Consider the following 15,997-nt stretch of genomic DNA (forward strand, 5'->3'; position numbering starts at 1 on the left):
ATTCCAATCAAATACTTCAATCTTTAGGGGTGTATCAAAATTTGTGTTAGAAATGTCAAATGAAGCAATTTTTCTTTGTTTCCATGTTGGATTTTTGGTATGTTTATACTCTGTCACAATTACCTTCTCATAGAATCCCTCAACATCTTGCTTACTTATCACCAAGTAAGGATCACTGGTATCTTGAATGTATCCCTTTCCATCCAAATTACGAGCAGAAAATTGCAAAGTAACTAGATTATTGTATAGGGAGCTCTCTTCTGCCATTATATTAATAGATCCAATTGTATTGATTCTATTCTCGTCATAGACATTCTTCCTTAATAGTGCTGATGATGTAGTAATCAAATCATTTGAGAATAAAAACTATGTTGTGTTAACTAATTTTGTTTGAAAAATCATTAATACTTACACATTCACCAATTATTTCATTATTCTCATTACTAATTGAAATACACAATTTTTGTAAGTGATGAAATTTGTAATGATAGATTAGTGGCTTCTCCATTTTGAATAATTCAGAACATTTGATAAGGCTTGTCTCTGAAACCACTGGCCACTGTTTACAATCACTCACATATACATTTTCCACTTTCAACTTGACTTTTAACACGTCTGCATTACATTGACTCAAATTAACATTTGCAAAAACCTCTAAAATCGTCTCTGAGGCACATTTTGAATCGGGTTTAGTTTTTTGAGGAGGTCCCAAGACATCCATCATTGAAGATCTTCCACTTGGTGAGGCAGGAAATACAGAAGGAATACTATTCGAATATCGATTCAATTCACTTTCTAATGATGGAGAGGGCGACTCGGCAATCGGTTTTAATGAATGATTGTTGCTATTATTAACTATTATTGGCTTAAAGTGAGTCGTTGAAGTAGTGGGAATATGTTGTTGTGAAGGTATTTGATAATTACTTCCAGAATCTGATGAAAGGCTACCACCATGTATATTGATCGGAGAAGATGAATGAGATGGATTGTGAATAGATTCTCCATTCCGATTTCCAATTAGTGTTGTTGGAAGCCAATGCTGTGCCGACGATGTAAAAGTATTATTATTTGTATTTGCATTTGCATTGTTGATATTGTTGTGATTTACTTGTTGATTATGATCAAAGAATAGTGCTTGTTGATGTTGATGAGCATAGAATCGATTCATATCTGGACTTTCCAAGGTTCCGAATGATAAATTATTTGCAAGGCTCGGAGTAACATTTAATGTTGTTGTTTGATATTGTTGTAATTGATGTTGCTGATGCTGCTGATGAGGAGAATTGAACATTTGATCATTGACTCCAGTAGTTGAAAGAATCATAATATTAATAATATTATTTACGGAATCTATTTGATAACAGACAGTGTAAATATCCTGTTGGTTGTAATTTATGGATCAAACCTTCCTTTCTGTTTTGTTTGCTTTTTTTCTTGGAATTTGAATTGGAAGGTAAATGGTTTGTTGGTTATTATGAATTCTAAAAGGACTCTTGATTCCAATTCGGAACACAGGTTGCAGTTTATTGAGTTAAATCCATGAAATAAATCATTTCCTTGACTGAGGAAAAACGTTTGCTATTCAAAAGAATGTCTCTATGTTTGAAATGAATGTTGAAAGCGTTGGAATGTGTGGTAATGTGGTAGATGGTTTCGTCTGGATACCTAAAGAAGGATGGAGAAATATTGAGGGTGGAAAAGAGTTCTGAACTTTCTTGGAGTGTATTTTCAAACCTTAAACACAGTAATTTATGTCTGAGATATTTGAGGACATTCTCAAAATGTACAAAAGCTTTCCTATAATATTGAGATATTCGATTAAATGGGCAATTATCAAAAAAAAACACTTACTCTAATGTTAAGGTATTGTCTCTGACCATATCATGAACTTGAAGAAGACAATCCTGAAGTAAAACATCAATTGATTCACTGTTCAATAGAGTGGCGGCTGCTTCTGGAGCATTGAGCAACTTGGTTTGAGTCTCCCAAAATGGCTTTAAGGTGTAAGATGAAAATTATAATAGAAATACATACTGAAGATGATGATTCTGTAAGTGTCACTACTAAAATTACATTTTGATTAATTTGAATTTTGATTTCCAAGTCTGTTAGTTCTACAACAGTAAATTCTGTGTTGGTTGGTCTTGACACGCAAGCAACAAGCTATTGAACTGTTAGAAAATGGTCACATCAAAAATTACACATACCGTATCAAATAATTCCAAATAAAAAACAGATTGCTGAGCTTTTTCTAAAATGTCATCAACATTCTTGAGTGTATCTGGGTAGTGTTTTGAAATGACAGAGGTAAGCATTGATCGTCTTCCGTAGGTTGCTATGGCTGGAATAATTAAATCGATTTTCTTAGCTTCCCTCTTTCTGATAATTTTTACAAGGATAGTTTCATACAGTTTCATAGAAGGGAAATTATAAGCAAGATCCACAAAAAAGTTATTATTTCCAAATTGTTTCACTTTCCACTTTTTTTGTAATTTGAAAATAGTTTGATAAAAGTCACTGGTTCTTTCCGATCTTTTTCTCAATTGTTCACTTCCACTCTTTAAAATTCCATGAGTGTAGATAAGTTGTTCAATTCTACTTGGGAAAAGTTCTCCAGCTTTTTCTTTAGTCCTCAAGTCTTCATTAAAAGTTCTGTGAGCATTCACAGTTTCTATTAATTGATCATCCGATGTCTCCTTCATCATTTTGGAAACGTCGTGAATAAATTGTACTTCATAGATTGCTTGTCTTAACTTGTTTACAGTCTTTTCCCATTCTGGTTCTGGGACTTTTCTTATTGTTGGTGGAGGAAGTTGTTGTGAGTCATCAAATCTAATTGATTCCAATTGTCTTTGATAATAGGTAGGAGTAAAATCGAATTTGTTTTGTATAATTCTGGCAAAATTCTCTTCAGCACCTAGATTTGGTACAATAGTTTCCTTGCCATCAGTATCATAAAATTGTATCCTAAATTCTTCGTATGGATCCAGGTTGAGAAGTATTTGTTCTCTCTGTGATGAAGATGATCCACCATTCTCGTTTTCATGTATTGTTCCTCCATTTGTATTTTCAGTCATTTTTTTGTGTTGAATTTAAAAAATTGTTTTTATTCATCGGAATTGTTTTGTCTTGTTTACTTGCCAAGCCAATTTACCACACAAAACCTATTCATAAGAAACTTGATAAAACACGAATTGTTGTTGAATTTCGTATGTCTTACCAATGTTGTATGTTTAAACAATAATGCCATGGTTGATGATTCAAACAAATCAATTAAAAATATGATGATGGTTATTCTCCTTTGAATGCACTTGATGGGAAACATTTACTGCTTGCTATTGATACCTTTAAAACAAGCATCCAAACAAGCAACAACTACCTCACTAATGAATGGCAAAATAATCAACAGAAGTGTTTCGGAGTTGATAGCTATTTGGTTAATTGAAAATTGTGTCAATACTATTAATTAGAAAATTGAGGAAACCAATATGAAACAGAGCCAACCAATCTATGAAATTATTATTAGGCATGGAATAATGCAAAATCAAAACTATTGGAAAGATATGATATTTCATCATTTCTCTCTTCTGAAATCAAAAATAAGATATTACAACTTGTGATTACAAGAAAGTTAGTAACAAAAAGTGACAAAGTGGAGAATGATTTAACTTGGTCAGACTTGGAGAACAGAGGATTGGTAATGTTAGAGCAATTTAATACAATCAAAGAAAACTCTTCACAAGAAGAGAATGCTCAAGTTCAGGTTACATATCCTATCATTCTTTCATCATTATTACCTACTAATTTAAGAGATATTTACAACAAATTATTCAATACCAACCTCTCTGAACTATAGAAGGCCATCTTCTTGGGAGGATGTAGTTTTTGAATATTATTATTTGACCCTGGTATTATCGAAAGAACAAAAATCATTAACATTGAAAGAATTATTTCCATTTTCAAAATGAATCCAACACATCAGATTTAATAAGACTTATTCGAAACATGAAGTTAATTTCATCATGATGATTTGGATTTCCAATAGTTGTAGCATTCTCCTCATTATGACGATGAGAACAACATCAAGACCTCCTATTTCCAAAGCTCTCTTCAGTTGCTCCCAATTGACTTGGTGTGAATAATTTGGTGGTGTTTGAATGTTGTTTAACCCACCTGCCTACAGAATAATCAATGAAGTAAAATTAAAAGGCTGATGATGAATATGATTACATGATGAACTCATTACGGAATCGTTATTGTTGATCCAACTGGCTCTCTAACATTAAATATGTTTGGATTTGTGGATGTTGGTTGTGTTTTGATGTTTCTTGCAATCTTCTCCTTTCGTTTGGAATGTTGAGGCATTTTGCTCTCATTCTCTCCATACTAAGAGTCTGCACAATCAACAAGCCTTGTTCTCCTTTACAAAAAAATGTCTTCCAAGCCTAATAGTAGTAGTGGTATCAAAAGTGACAAGATAGCAATATATCAAGCATGTTTCATTTCCCCCGAGTATGAAGAAAAACTATTGGAAGTGGATGCAATCTTGGAGGCTAGAAAGAAAGACAAATCTATTTCTATTGATGACTTTCTGAATCAATCACGTGATAGAAAAAGCAAGAAGAAAAAGAAGAGTGAAGATAGCCTTCTAATGGATACTGAGGATCTAAGAAAGTTATTTGATGTAATCAAGAAGAAGGCTGACATTGGAAACGAGGATAACTCGTTCACTAGTAAAGGAAAAAGGGAAAAGGAAGAAATCATTATCAACCTATTAGCTGGTAATGAAAAGGCTTTGAATGTGTTTCGTGACATCCTCTCGGAATGCAAAAAGAATATAGTTGCTCACAACAATAGATTTGTCAAAATTGAGCCAATTTGGCAGGTTGGTGTTGCTGTAGTTTTGACAAGCAAATTCAAAGATGACTATATCAATATTGGATTTGGTAATTTGAAATCTGTACCAGTTGAGGGAAGTGAAATAGTCCAAGTAGAAATTAGACAAATTCTTGAACATGCTGAACAATTTGTAAATGGTGTTGAAATAGTTACGGGAAGTATTATTGATTATCCCTACTCTCTGCTCTCTAAATACATGACGGAACAGGATAATCGATTGTTGAGCAATCCTCCTCCATCCAGAAGAAATATACTGCCTGTTAATAATCTATTAATATTTGATAGCAGATCTACTCGAATGGATATTGGTGGTGAAGAAAGTGTAATGAATGTTGATCGTATGCATGTAGATCAACCTATTATAAGTGATCTGGATAGAATAACAAGTAATAATTCCGATAGTGGTAGTAGTAATATCAATCAAATTGCAAATAATCCTATTCCAAATACTATTCAAAATAATCATACTAGTAATCATAGTCTTGTTCCTACTAATCCAATCCATATTAATAGTAATCCTATTCTTACAAATAGTTCAATTAATAATCAAGTTGTCACTAATCTACACAACTCTTCAAATAATAACAAATTGAGTTTCATTTCAAATCATAATAATACTACTCTAATTGCTATGAATAGTAATGACAATATTCCAGCATCTGCATTACTCCACAATTATGAGTACATGTTCGGAAATGATGGTATAAGCAACCCAAACACCAACAAGCCATTTCTAGTAGTTAGTACAAAAGATATGATAAAGCTCTTAGACAGCTACAGTCAATTGATAGCACATTATGATATTATGAAAATGCAAATTGACAGTGACTCTCAATTAATCAATAGTTTCAAGATATTGGCCAGTGGTAGAAAAATAATTGATACTTCTGTTGTTGCAGTACAAACAGTTATCATCCTTTTTGGACAAAAAGAGAAGGTTATTACTAAGACTGAATTGGCTAATTTCAAAAAAATCGTTCATATTAATCATGCTCTGGACAAGATAGTCGAGTGGTTTGACCTTGAAGAAAGTAATTTAAGCAATCATGAACAACAGTTAAAAACATTTCTAAGTCAATACCATAAAGGTCTTGAATTGAATGAAAGTTCTTTGAGAAATAGAAATTCAAAGAAACCCCCTAAAAAGAAGAGAAAACAGGTACAAGACAGTAGTGGTGCAAGTAGTAGCAATGATCAATGATAGGTCAGTCGGAAGGACTTTACTTTGCAGTGTGGAAGTAGCAGTTAATTATTAGAAGCATTTGATGATGGCGATTATGGAATTGAGTTGTTGATTTTTTTTGTAATTATGCATGGTTTATTCAGCGTCTCCATATTGCTTGTCAGAATGAATAATAATTGTGCTTACTCTCCACACAATTTGTACAATAACAACAATAAACATTCAATCCAAACAAATATAATTATTTCTCTCGAATCACATTTCCCGATTTGGGCCAAGAAGTTTTTCATATGTAAAAAAAGTTGGTAAAAATCCCAATTTTCTCAATCAAAACCACCTTCTTACTACCCTCAGTAGGTGTTTAGTAACAAAAGTAATTATTCCCTTGTTCCGAAAATTCCATGATGATATCCACCAATACTAATTATCGAAGGAATTGTATCATGTATTATCGATGTTTGGTATGCTAGAAAAAATATTTGTACTATTGCTCATCTAAATATTCACCACAGAAGTTCTATTAATCGAGGTAATACTATCTTTAATGTCCTTCAATTTACCATTATTATTGCTTGATGATGAAAGCATGAAAATTGGTATTATTAAAAATCATGCCTCATTTTTTTTCATTGTAAATTACCAGTAGGTTAGACAACCTAGAATTTTGAAAAAGTTTGTTGAAAAAAAAATCCATAAATCTCACGCCAAAAATGCCATCAAAGTTATTCAGTCAACTCTTGGTTCAAATCGGTAGACCAGTCGTCTTCTCATCTGGTGCCAACAAGGGAAAGTTAGCCGTTATTGTTGATATTCTCGATGCCAACAGAGTTTTGGTTGAAGGTGAACAAATCCCAAGACATATTGCTTGTACTGGTGATATTCAATTGGTTAACGCCCTCGCTGCTGTTACCTCTGCTTCCACCACTGAAGAAGTCGTCAAGGCTGCCCAATCATCTGAAGTCCAATCTGCTTATTTGGCCAGTCCACTTGTTAAGTTGCACTTGAAGAGAGTTAAGAGACAAAACTTGACTGATTTCGATAGAGTCAAGGTTCAAATCTTGAAGAAGAAGAAGAACGCTCTCATCAGAGAAAAGCTCTCTGCTTTGGTCCAAAAGAACGGAAGTGAAGTTGTGAAGAAGCTCGCTGCTAAGAACGCTCCATTGAAGCAATAAATTTTATAAAACAATAATTAAAATTCACAAATCTGTTCTTTCTTTTCCGATCATCATTAAACTAATAATAAAATCTAGGATATTGTTGATTTGCAGGATTTTGTTGAATTAAAGTGAAAATAGATTTTTATCTCCTGAAACTATTTCAAACTAATTAAGGCTGCAAGGTATTGCATTCTAAAAACTTCACATAATTTATTCTTGCTTTTCCAACTCGTTAAACCTCTTTTGCAAAACTTTCATTCCTTCCTTTTGGTAACTCTCCTTTCTTTTCTTATTTGCCTGTCCGAGACCTCCTCCAGTGTTGGATTTTGCAAAGCCAAGACCAGTATTTTTTTCTGTTTGTTTGGCACTGATTGGAGTGGTGATACCTGACTTGTTCTTACCCAATCCTTCACCTTTTGTCCAACCAAGCTTTTCTAACATTTTCTTACCGACATTGTTATCGTCAATTTCCTTCTTTTCCAATTCCTTGGCATTTACTGGCTTTGTATCACGCTTTCGTTTTACTCCTTGTTGGGATTTACCATTTTCTCTATTGAGTTGTGAGGTGGCCTGCTCAATATCCTTTTCCAATTGTTTTAATTGTTCATTGAATTCAGGGTTAGGAACAAATCCTCCTGAACTGATAACCTCAATGACTTGCTCCTTTTCCTCTTCTTGGGGTTTAGGAAGAGATGGTCCAATTACTTTGCCTTCAGTTGTTGGATTCTTTTCCTCAGAATTGTCGTTTTGTTCGCTTGCATCGGTTCCTTCAGCAGGGAATGCAACGTAAGTTTTATCTTCCTCATTATAATACATCCAGAATCCTCCTGCACAGTCATAGTAGTATCCGGTATTGATATCATAGTAATAATTAAGTTCACTATTATAATAGTAACCAGAGTCTGAATCAAAGATAAAGCCACTTTCTGCGAGTGCTTTATCCTGTTTTGAAAGGTTAGTATCTGCCGAGGAGCTCTCTATTATTTTTTGCTTTTCTTCTAGCTTTTGATCTGTGCCAGTATAACTGTATAAGGAATTCCAACTGGCTATTGTTGGTTCAGATTCATTTTCTTGTGACTGTTGACGTTTGGCATAGGCAACGTTAACACGAACACCATCAATAAATAGTTCAGAAACTTTTGATAGAGCGTTTGTGGCATCCTATATTGAATATTGTAGAAATGTAAAATATCAATAAAACATACCTCTAAAGAGAAATATTCCACAAAACCAAACTGTCTGGATATTTGGGTCGTCTTATCTCTAATAATTCTACATGCCTTGATTGGGGCAAAGGTAGAAAATACACTCAATAACTAGATATTGATAAGCTGAATGAATATTATAAACCAATCATACCGTTGTTTCATTAGTGAGAAGGTTAAGACCTCTCACAATAAGCTCTGTAGTTGGTGTGACCTCTTCGTTAACATCGGAGGCATCTTTTGCCAACTCGTCTTTTGGAATAGAACAACCGAAACAATTAGTTCTATGCATAAAATTTTTAGTATTGCACTATCAAAGAATTAATCAAATATTCAGTTATCAAAACAACTTACATGACCACAAAACCAATCCTTGAAACTTTTTTCATTTTCTTTTCCTTCCTCCGAGTGAGGTGTTTTGTGACTGTACTCCAACTCTACATAATCATTTCCAATAAACATTCCACCATTTGAAGAATTCATAAATTGCTCACTTTCGGTTAATGTAGCAAAGTCAACAAAACCAAATCCTCTACTTTGTCCAGTTGCTTTATCACGAACAATTCTGACACGTGTTGGTTGTAGTCCATGAATTTGAAAAACAAAATTTGAAATATCATCTTCACTTGCAAGATTTGACAAACCTTTCAAAATAACAGAAGTAGATGGTTGAAAATGATTGCCTCTACGTTCTTCCCATACTTTTCTCTTCTTTTCCCTAAATTTTTGTTTGCCTTCATCTGGATTTTTAAACTTTTCTTGTAATTGTTCATATGCTTGTGTATGTCTTGGTTTTAATTGATGACCATCTTCTTCCTTTCTCTCCTGATGTGTTGTATTACTGAACGGATTACTTTTCAGTGTTCTTTGAAAAGGTTTCTTTTGATCCGATCTATTAAATCGTCATAATACAAGTTATTGTTAGATTGATTTTTGTTTAGTTTTAGATATGAATTTTATCCTGAACCGAACCTGTTTGAAGTGGTGTGACCGTGATCCCGGTTACTGCCAGTATTATTTGAATATTGTTGTTGGTGTTGAGAATTGTCTTGTGGCATTTTTTCTAAGATTTAAAAATAATCTAATTTTCTAATATTTTATATTATATAATTCTTTAATTGTACCTTAATTGGCAAGTGGTTAATGATATTGTATTTAATATTGTATAGTAATCTTCATGTAAATAAACATTCATAATAAATAAAATCAAATAATTACTCATTAATTTAAATTATTAATATTATTGTTTTAATTTCTTTTAAAAATAAAAATATATCACAATTAGATCATCAGGATGAAGAGAAAATTAAACAATAATTCCTCCTCACTGAGTAGTCTTTCGGAAGGCTATAGAAGTGATGATGAAAGTAGTCAGAATGCAATTGATGAGGAAAAGCCATCAAAAAAGTTAGCAACCTCATCTTCACCAACAACTAATGACAATCATCACACAGATGGTGAAGAAAAGGATTTAACCAACAAGACAGTTATTATAGAAAAAAGTAATGATAATGATTTTACATCAATACCTTCGGAAGAATTTGATATTGAACAAATTACAGGTTTTTCTGCATGTTCAACAGTGGAAAATTACGAGTTTTTAAATAATATTGGAAGTGGAACATTTGGTGTTGTGAGTCGAGGAAAATGTAAAGAAACAGGAGAGATTGTAGCTTTAAAGAGAATTAAATTAATGAAGGAATTTACTAGTAAGGAGGGATTTCCATTGACAGCACTTCGTGAAATGAATACACTTCTCCAGATGAGACATGAAAATTTAGTTTGTGCTAGAGAGGTTGTATGTGGATCTGATTTAAACAAAGTCTTTATTGTTATGGATTATATGGATCATACTTTGAAGGATGTTCTTGATAGATATAGCTTTAGTATGAGTGAATGTAAAAGATTAATGATACAATTATTATTAGGATTGCAATATATGCATGAGGATTGTTGGTTAATTCATCGTGACTTGAAGACTTCTAATATTTTGATGGATAATAAGGGATCTTTAAAGATTTGTGACTATGGTCTTACGAGAAAATATGGTTCTCCAATTAGAGATAATTATACTCCAGTTGTGGTGACACTTTGGTATAGAGGTGAGTTTTTTATTATGTTTTAAATATGTTGATGAAATAATTTCAAGCACCTGAACTCTTATTGGGAGCTAAGAAATATTCGACACCAATTGATATGTGGAGTGTTGGATGTATATTTTATGAAATAATTACTGGTGAATATTTATTTACATCTGACAGTGAAATTGGTCAAATGAAGAAAATATTTGAAGTTTTAGGAAAGCCAACAGAATCAGAATATCCTGGATTTTCACAACTTCCAGCAATTAAGAAATTTAAATGGGATATTAGTAATGTGAAAGGAAGAGCTCAATTAATTAGACTTTTAAAAACTCAATATCAACTCTCTGATCAAGGATGTGATCTTTTCAATAGATTATTATGTTTTGATCCAGAATCTAGAATTACAGCAAGGGAAGCACTTGCCCATCCATTCTTCAAAGAAGCACCTCTTCCACAAACTAAGGAAAATATGCCGACATTCCCATCTGTACAAACAATTGACAGCTCAAAGAGAAAATCAACAAGAGAATCTGGAAGAGATGAAGAACAAGTAGTTCAACACTCGAGAGCTAATGAATTGGAGAAGGAATTTAATAGATTCATGACGGAATAATATTTCCCGCCAAATAAATCATTTAATTCCAAACGTTTTTTAAATTATCAAAAAAATGTCTACAAACATTTCTAGAGGAGCCTTTATTGTTTTCGAAGGATTAGATCGATGTGGAAAAACTACCCAAACAAATAAATTGGTAGAATTATTGAAAAATCAATTCGGAGTAGTTCATGAAATTGCCTTCCCTGATAGAACAACTGAAACTGGAAAATTATGTGATGAATATTTGCGAAACAAGAATAATTTGAATGATCGTGCTATTCACTTGATGTTTTCTGCTAACAGATGGGATAAGATGCAATGGATTCAAAAAACACTCCTCTCCGGTGAGCATGTTGTTTGTGGAAGATATGCATACTCTGGTGTTGTTTATAGTGCTGCAAAGGGAATTGACAGAAAGTGGTGTAAATCACCAGATGTTGGTCTTATTGAACCTGACTTGGTGATTTATCTTCAAGTGGATCCATCTATTGCCTCTACAAGAAAAGAATATGGAAATGAAAGATATGAAAAGGAACAATTCCAAAAAGCTGTTAAGGAACAATTTGAAACTTTATTTGAAGAAGATGGTTATAAGAATGTTAAAGTTATCGATGGAACAAAGAGTATTGAAGAAATATCTGAAGAAATTGCAGAAATCACCAAATCAACAATAGAGAAAGTTAAGTCTGAACCTCTTAGAAAGTTGTGGAGTGAATAAGTTTTTCAATACAATATATGATAATTTATTAATTTGAGATGAGATTGTTTTCATGAGCCCATTTGGCAATAATTTGAAGGATAATATTCTTTTCTTCTCTGCTTGAATTCTTCAACATGTGGACAATATCACGTAAAGTTTCACTCGATTCCTTTCCTATTACTATTTGTTGGAATACACCTATACAAGCACCTCTCTTGCCTTCCCAAAATTCAGAATTCGAATCCAATCTTTCCAGAACATCGAAAGCCTTAGCAGCATAGTAATACGATCCAATCTTGTAACAATCATTAGCTATTAATTGGAGCAGATTCATAGCATCTATTGAGGTTTCCATTTTCAAATATAATTCCCAAGCTAACTCTGGTTTGTTGTTCATAATGTAACATCTTGCTAACCAACTATTATATACATAATCTCTCTTGTAACTTTCATCTGCAGCCATTGAAAGTGCTTTTTCTCCTTCCTTATAATTTCCAACAAATGCGTGAGCAATACCATAATTCCAATGGAAATCACTATCATCTTGGAAGAAGTTTTCTACAGATTGAAGATATACTATTACATCGGCAAAACGTTTTGTCAAGAAGAAGCATGATGCCATACATTGTCTACCTGGAATTGTGTCACATTCAGTATCTGATGTACCAACAAGTTGGAAGTAGTGTTCTGCGTTTTTGAGATGTTCTCTCGAATCGTGTAATTGTCCTTTACATGCATTAACAACACCCTTCAAAATATATTCACTTGCTTTCATTGGTTCCAAATCCTTAATTAATTCATATGCTTCATCTACATCTCCATTCTTTAAATGGTATATTACAAGGTTTAGCTTTGCTTCTGGTAAAATATCAAGAAGAGGAGGAAGCACTTGAAGAGCATTCTCTCCACTTCTGAAAACTACCATATTGTGCTTGATCAAATAGTTTTCAGCAGTATGTGAAGTTTGTTGGAGTTCTATAATTGGTTGGAGAACAGCTTCTGCTTTCTTTCCAGAATATGTCTTGAAGATGTTGCAAGCTCTAAGATTAAGTGCTGTTGGACTGTCTGGGTGTTTTTGAAGATAACTGCTCAGTACTTCCAAAGAAATATCAAAGAAATCTAATTTAAAGTAACAAAGAGCTACATAGATTTGCAATGCTTCAAATGAACTGTCCTCCATCAATATATTTTTGTAAATATTTACAGCTGCTTGAACTTGGTTTCTAGAAAAGTGCATTGCAGCCAAACTCAATTGATCTTCAATATTGTTATCATTCAATTTTTTGTGACATTGATTCACTAAATCCTCTTTTTGGAGTTTATCTGCAACATGGAACAAAATTCTATTTTGGAGTGGATTATCTGGACCTTTAATGCAAGCTTCATAAGCTTCTTCATATTCTCCTAAGAAGAAATAACAACAAGCAATATGAAGGAATACAAATGAATCCTTTGTTTTAGTGTATAACTCTTCCAAATATTCAATTGCTTTAGCGTATTCTCCTAAATGAAAACAACAATAGGCCAACCATGGAAGTGTTGGTCTCACTCTTGGATGTTCCTTTCCGAGCCCCTTAAAGAACTAAAATACAAAATATTATTCCGACTTATCTTCTTATTAAACATACCTCCAACACTGCAATAGCACCAGAAAAATCACGTTGTTGTATCATTGATACGATATCAATTTCTGTTTGTTCCGTCTTTTTGGTGTTTGCAACAGGTTTCTTTGCCTGTTGGGCAGCTGCTGTTTTCAGCTTTCCTGTAACTGGTCGTTTGAACATTTTTTATTCTTGTTGTTGTTTTCTTAGAAGTGCAAGTAATTGAGGTTAGACGATTAATCGTAAACAGTTCGCGCCAAAACCAGTTCAAAGAAATGGCGCCACAAACAATTAAAATTATTAAATTTATAAAAAATTCAAAGCTTTGCAGAACTACAACCTCTTGATAATAGATTATTCATAATATCTGCATTGAAATTGAATCAGAATCACGAATGATAGTTAATTGCTAGAGGAGGAAATATTGGAATAATTATTAAAAGGAATCATGAAACGAAGAGATGTCAAACCACCCGATTCAGCAAAAGGACTGATTTCAAGAGGAACCTCTGCAAAGGCAGGCACTTTAATGAGACCTCAAAGTGAGTCAGTGAAGAAAACGTCAGAGTTTGGAGTTGTTAGGAATGTTCCATTTACAAAGGGTTTAAATACTGGTATGATGAATAATCACTTTACATCACAAACCGAATCACAAAAGGATTTATTGGAAAAATTTAAAAGTGATAGTAGGGGTATTGCTAGTAAATTAACTCAACTCACAAAGAAAGTATCTACCAAAAAACAACAAATCAAAAAGGTTGCTCATAACACCGAGTGGGGAAACGAATGGAAAAAGCTCAGAAAAATTCAAAGAGAGTTGGAAAGTGAAATAGTGGACGAAATGAAGGCCGAGAGAGAAGAGTATTATTACGAAATAATGAACCAAGTTGAAGAGGGACAGAATAATCCTCTGAAATCAATTAGAGAAAGTATTCATCGGCTTATTCTGGATAAAATTGAGAGGACAACGTGTGAGATATATAATTTAGAGAACGAAATCAATACCTTGTTTAAAAATTATGAGAGCTTAAATCCCAACTCTATTGATATGGAAATTGATAATAATACATTCTCAGCGGATGAGTTTGTCAATAATATTTTGAGATCATTCAACTATTCCATAGACACGACTTTAACCTTAATTCTTGAGGAGTTCAAGAAGAAGATCAATCAAATAATTGAGCTATACAAACAAGGGAAAGTTGTTCTTACTCCACATAATTGGGCAAGCGAGGATCATGAAAGATATAAACATGTTTATAGACAATATCAAAATGGAGAGCATTTTGGAAAGAATCTAGTATCATATTGGGAGCTACTGAAAAATACTCTTCCAACGAAATCGGAAACAGATATCAAAGATCATGATATGTGGTACAAGAAAGTTCACAAAATTGAGATCCACAAGATTAAGGAAAACAAGGAAAGACTTTTGAAAGATTTGGAAAAGATAGAGAGCATCAGTAAAGAGACAATCTCTTTTTATATCGAATCAGAGGAGAATAAGAAGAAAGAGGAATTGGAAAGGAAACGGTTTAATGTTATTGCAGAAGAAGCTCGCAGAATGTTAGAGGAACAATTGATTTTGAAGGAAGAAAAAACCAAGGTAGACAATGAGAGAAAGGCCAAGGAGGAAGAAATCCGAAAGCAAGAGGAAGATGAAAGAGATTTGAGGGAAAGAGAGAGAAGAGAAAAGCTTAAAGAACAATTAGAGAAATATTTCAAAGAGAAGGAAGAAATCAATCAAATTCAAGAGGAGGAAAGAAAGAAAGAACAAGAAAGATTGAAAGAAGAACAAGTCCTAACCCAAAAACTCAATAAGGAAAGAGTAGACTTTAGAAAAAACAAAGAGTTTGAAAAGTTGGAAAAGAAAAAAGAAGAACAAAAAAAGAGAGAAGAGGAAGCTCTTAAAAGGGAGGCTCAACTCAATAAGCTCATAGAAAGTGTTTATGAGGAGATGAATTTATTGGAAATAGATATTGATACAAAACGTCTAAATCAACCAACTCAATCACTATTAAACAAGCAAAAGGAGGAAGAAGAGCAAGTTGAAAAGCTCAAACTTTATGGATATACTGCAGATCAATTAATGAAGGACAGAAAGTTCAAATTGCAACTCCTACTACAGGAAGCTGGATTACTCAATACTGATTATGCAAGAGAAATATTCAGTACATTGAAACCATCTCGATTGACAAGAGTAGATAATCTGACAACTGACCAAAAGACTCGCATCAACTAATTTATTACTACACTACTTTACACTATTGTACATATAATTTTTAACAAACTACTTTGAATTTGTCTTTGAGGAATGAGGTTTTGCCTTTAAATCTCTGGAAAAAAGAGAAGAATGATTGATACGTTGCTCCTCTTTGAATGTCTTTACAGGACTGAATGTCTTGTAATGCCCAGCATAAAACAAGTTGGAATTAGCTGTTAATGGTTCAGTTTTATGAGTCTTGTGGTGATCCTTCTTCAAGTGTTTCAGGTCTCTAGAGAATAACGAATAACTGCGCACATGTTCACTGTTAGATGTTCTCACAAAGAGATTGGAGAATTGAGTTGAC

At 33.1% G+C, this 15,997-nt stretch overlaps 7 protein-coding genes across 7 annotated transcripts; 4 read left to right on the forward strand and 3 right to left on the reverse strand.

Moving 5' to 3' along the window:
• Positions 1-376: 376 nt before the first annotated feature.
• On the reverse strand, positions 377-3,077 carry NAEGRDRAFT_58792 (uncharacterized protein; the record flags this gene model as incomplete). The annotated part of the gene is made up of 2 exons (XM_002674269.1): positions 377-1,270; positions 2,208-3,077. The coding sequence occupies 2 exons, from the start codon at positions 3,075-3,077 to the stop codon at positions 377-379; spliced, it is 1,764 nt and encodes a 587-aa protein (XP_002674315.1).
• Positions 3,078-4,432: 1,355 nt separating this feature from the next.
• On the forward strand, positions 4,433-6,100 carry NAEGRDRAFT_70662 (uncharacterized protein; the record flags this gene model as incomplete). The annotated part of the gene is made up of 1 exon (XM_002674198.1): positions 4,433-6,100. One exon carries the CDS (start codon positions 4,433-4,435, stop codon positions 6,098-6,100), a length of 1,668 nt encoding a protein of 555 aa, XP_002674244.1.
• A 671-nt stretch (positions 6,101-6,771) lies between these two features.
• On the forward strand, positions 6,772-7,285 carry NAEGRDRAFT_58793 (large subunit ribosomal protein L14). Its single transcript, XM_002674199.1, has one exon. The coding sequence runs from the start codon at positions 6,793-6,795 to the stop codon at positions 7,252-7,254; it is 462 nt and encodes a 153-aa protein (XP_002674245.1). The 5' UTR covers positions 6,772-6,792; the 3' UTR covers positions 7,255-7,285.
• A 164-nt stretch (positions 7,286-7,449) lies between these two features.
• NAEGRDRAFT_70664 (uncharacterized protein) lies at positions 7,450-9,502 on the reverse strand (the record flags this gene model as incomplete). The annotated part of the gene is made up of 5 exons (XM_002674270.1): positions 7,450-8,400; positions 8,445-8,555; positions 8,599-8,754; positions 8,799-9,336; positions 9,417-9,502. 5 exons carry the CDS (start codon positions 9,500-9,502, stop codon positions 7,450-7,452), a joined length of 1,842 nt encoding a protein of 613 aa, XP_002674316.1.
• A 236-nt stretch (positions 9,503-9,738) lies between these two features.
• Positions 9,739-11,141, forward strand: NAEGRDRAFT_70665 (uncharacterized protein; the record flags this gene model as incomplete). The annotated part of the gene is made up of 2 exons (XM_002674200.1): positions 9,739-10,546; positions 10,594-11,141. 2 exons carry the CDS (start codon positions 9,739-9,741, stop codon positions 11,139-11,141), a joined length of 1,356 nt encoding a protein of 451 aa, XP_002674246.1.
• Positions 11,142-11,850: 709 nt separating this feature from the next.
• On the reverse strand, positions 11,851-13,613 carry NAEGRDRAFT_80690 (uncharacterized protein). Its single transcript, XM_002674271.1, has 2 exons — positions 13,455-13,613; positions 11,851-13,408 (listed from the first exon to the last, which is right to left on the reverse strand). Exons 1-2 carry the CDS (start codon positions 13,608-13,610, stop codon positions 11,873-11,875), a joined length of 1,692 nt encoding a protein of 563 aa, XP_002674317.1. The 5' UTR covers positions 13,611-13,613; the 3' UTR covers positions 11,851-11,872.
• A 262-nt stretch (positions 13,614-13,875) lies between these two features.
• On the forward strand, positions 13,876-15,669 carry NAEGRDRAFT_70667 (uncharacterized protein; the record flags this gene model as incomplete). The annotated part of the gene is made up of 1 exon (XM_002674201.1): positions 13,876-15,669. One exon carries the CDS (start codon positions 13,876-13,878, stop codon positions 15,667-15,669), a length of 1,794 nt encoding a protein of 597 aa, XP_002674247.1.
• Positions 15,670-15,997: the final 328 nt, after the last annotated feature.

The sequence above is a fragment of the Naegleria gruberi genome, assembly GCF_000004985.1.
Source record: "Naegleria gruberi genomic scaffold NAEGRscaffold_41, whole genome shotgun sequence".
In the NCBI taxonomy this organism is placed as follows: Eukaryota; Heterolobosea; class Eutetramitea; order Acrasida; family Naegleriidae; genus Naegleria; species Naegleria gruberi.

Bases quoted from the DNA above. Each gene is read 5' to 3' on its own strand.
- NAEGRDRAFT_58793 (XM_002674199.1), top strand. From the start codon at position 6,793: ATGCCATCAAAGTTATTCAGTCAACTCTTGGTTCAAATCGGTAGACCA.
- NAEGRDRAFT_80690 (XM_002674271.1), bottom strand. From the start codon at position 13,610: ATGTTCAAACGACCAGTTACAGGAAAGCTGAAAACAGCAGCTGCCCAA. The intron at 13,409-13,454 runs GTATGTTTAATA...TTTGTATTTTAG, and splicing joins GTGCTATTGCAGTGTTGGAG to TTCTTTAAGGGGCTCGGAAA.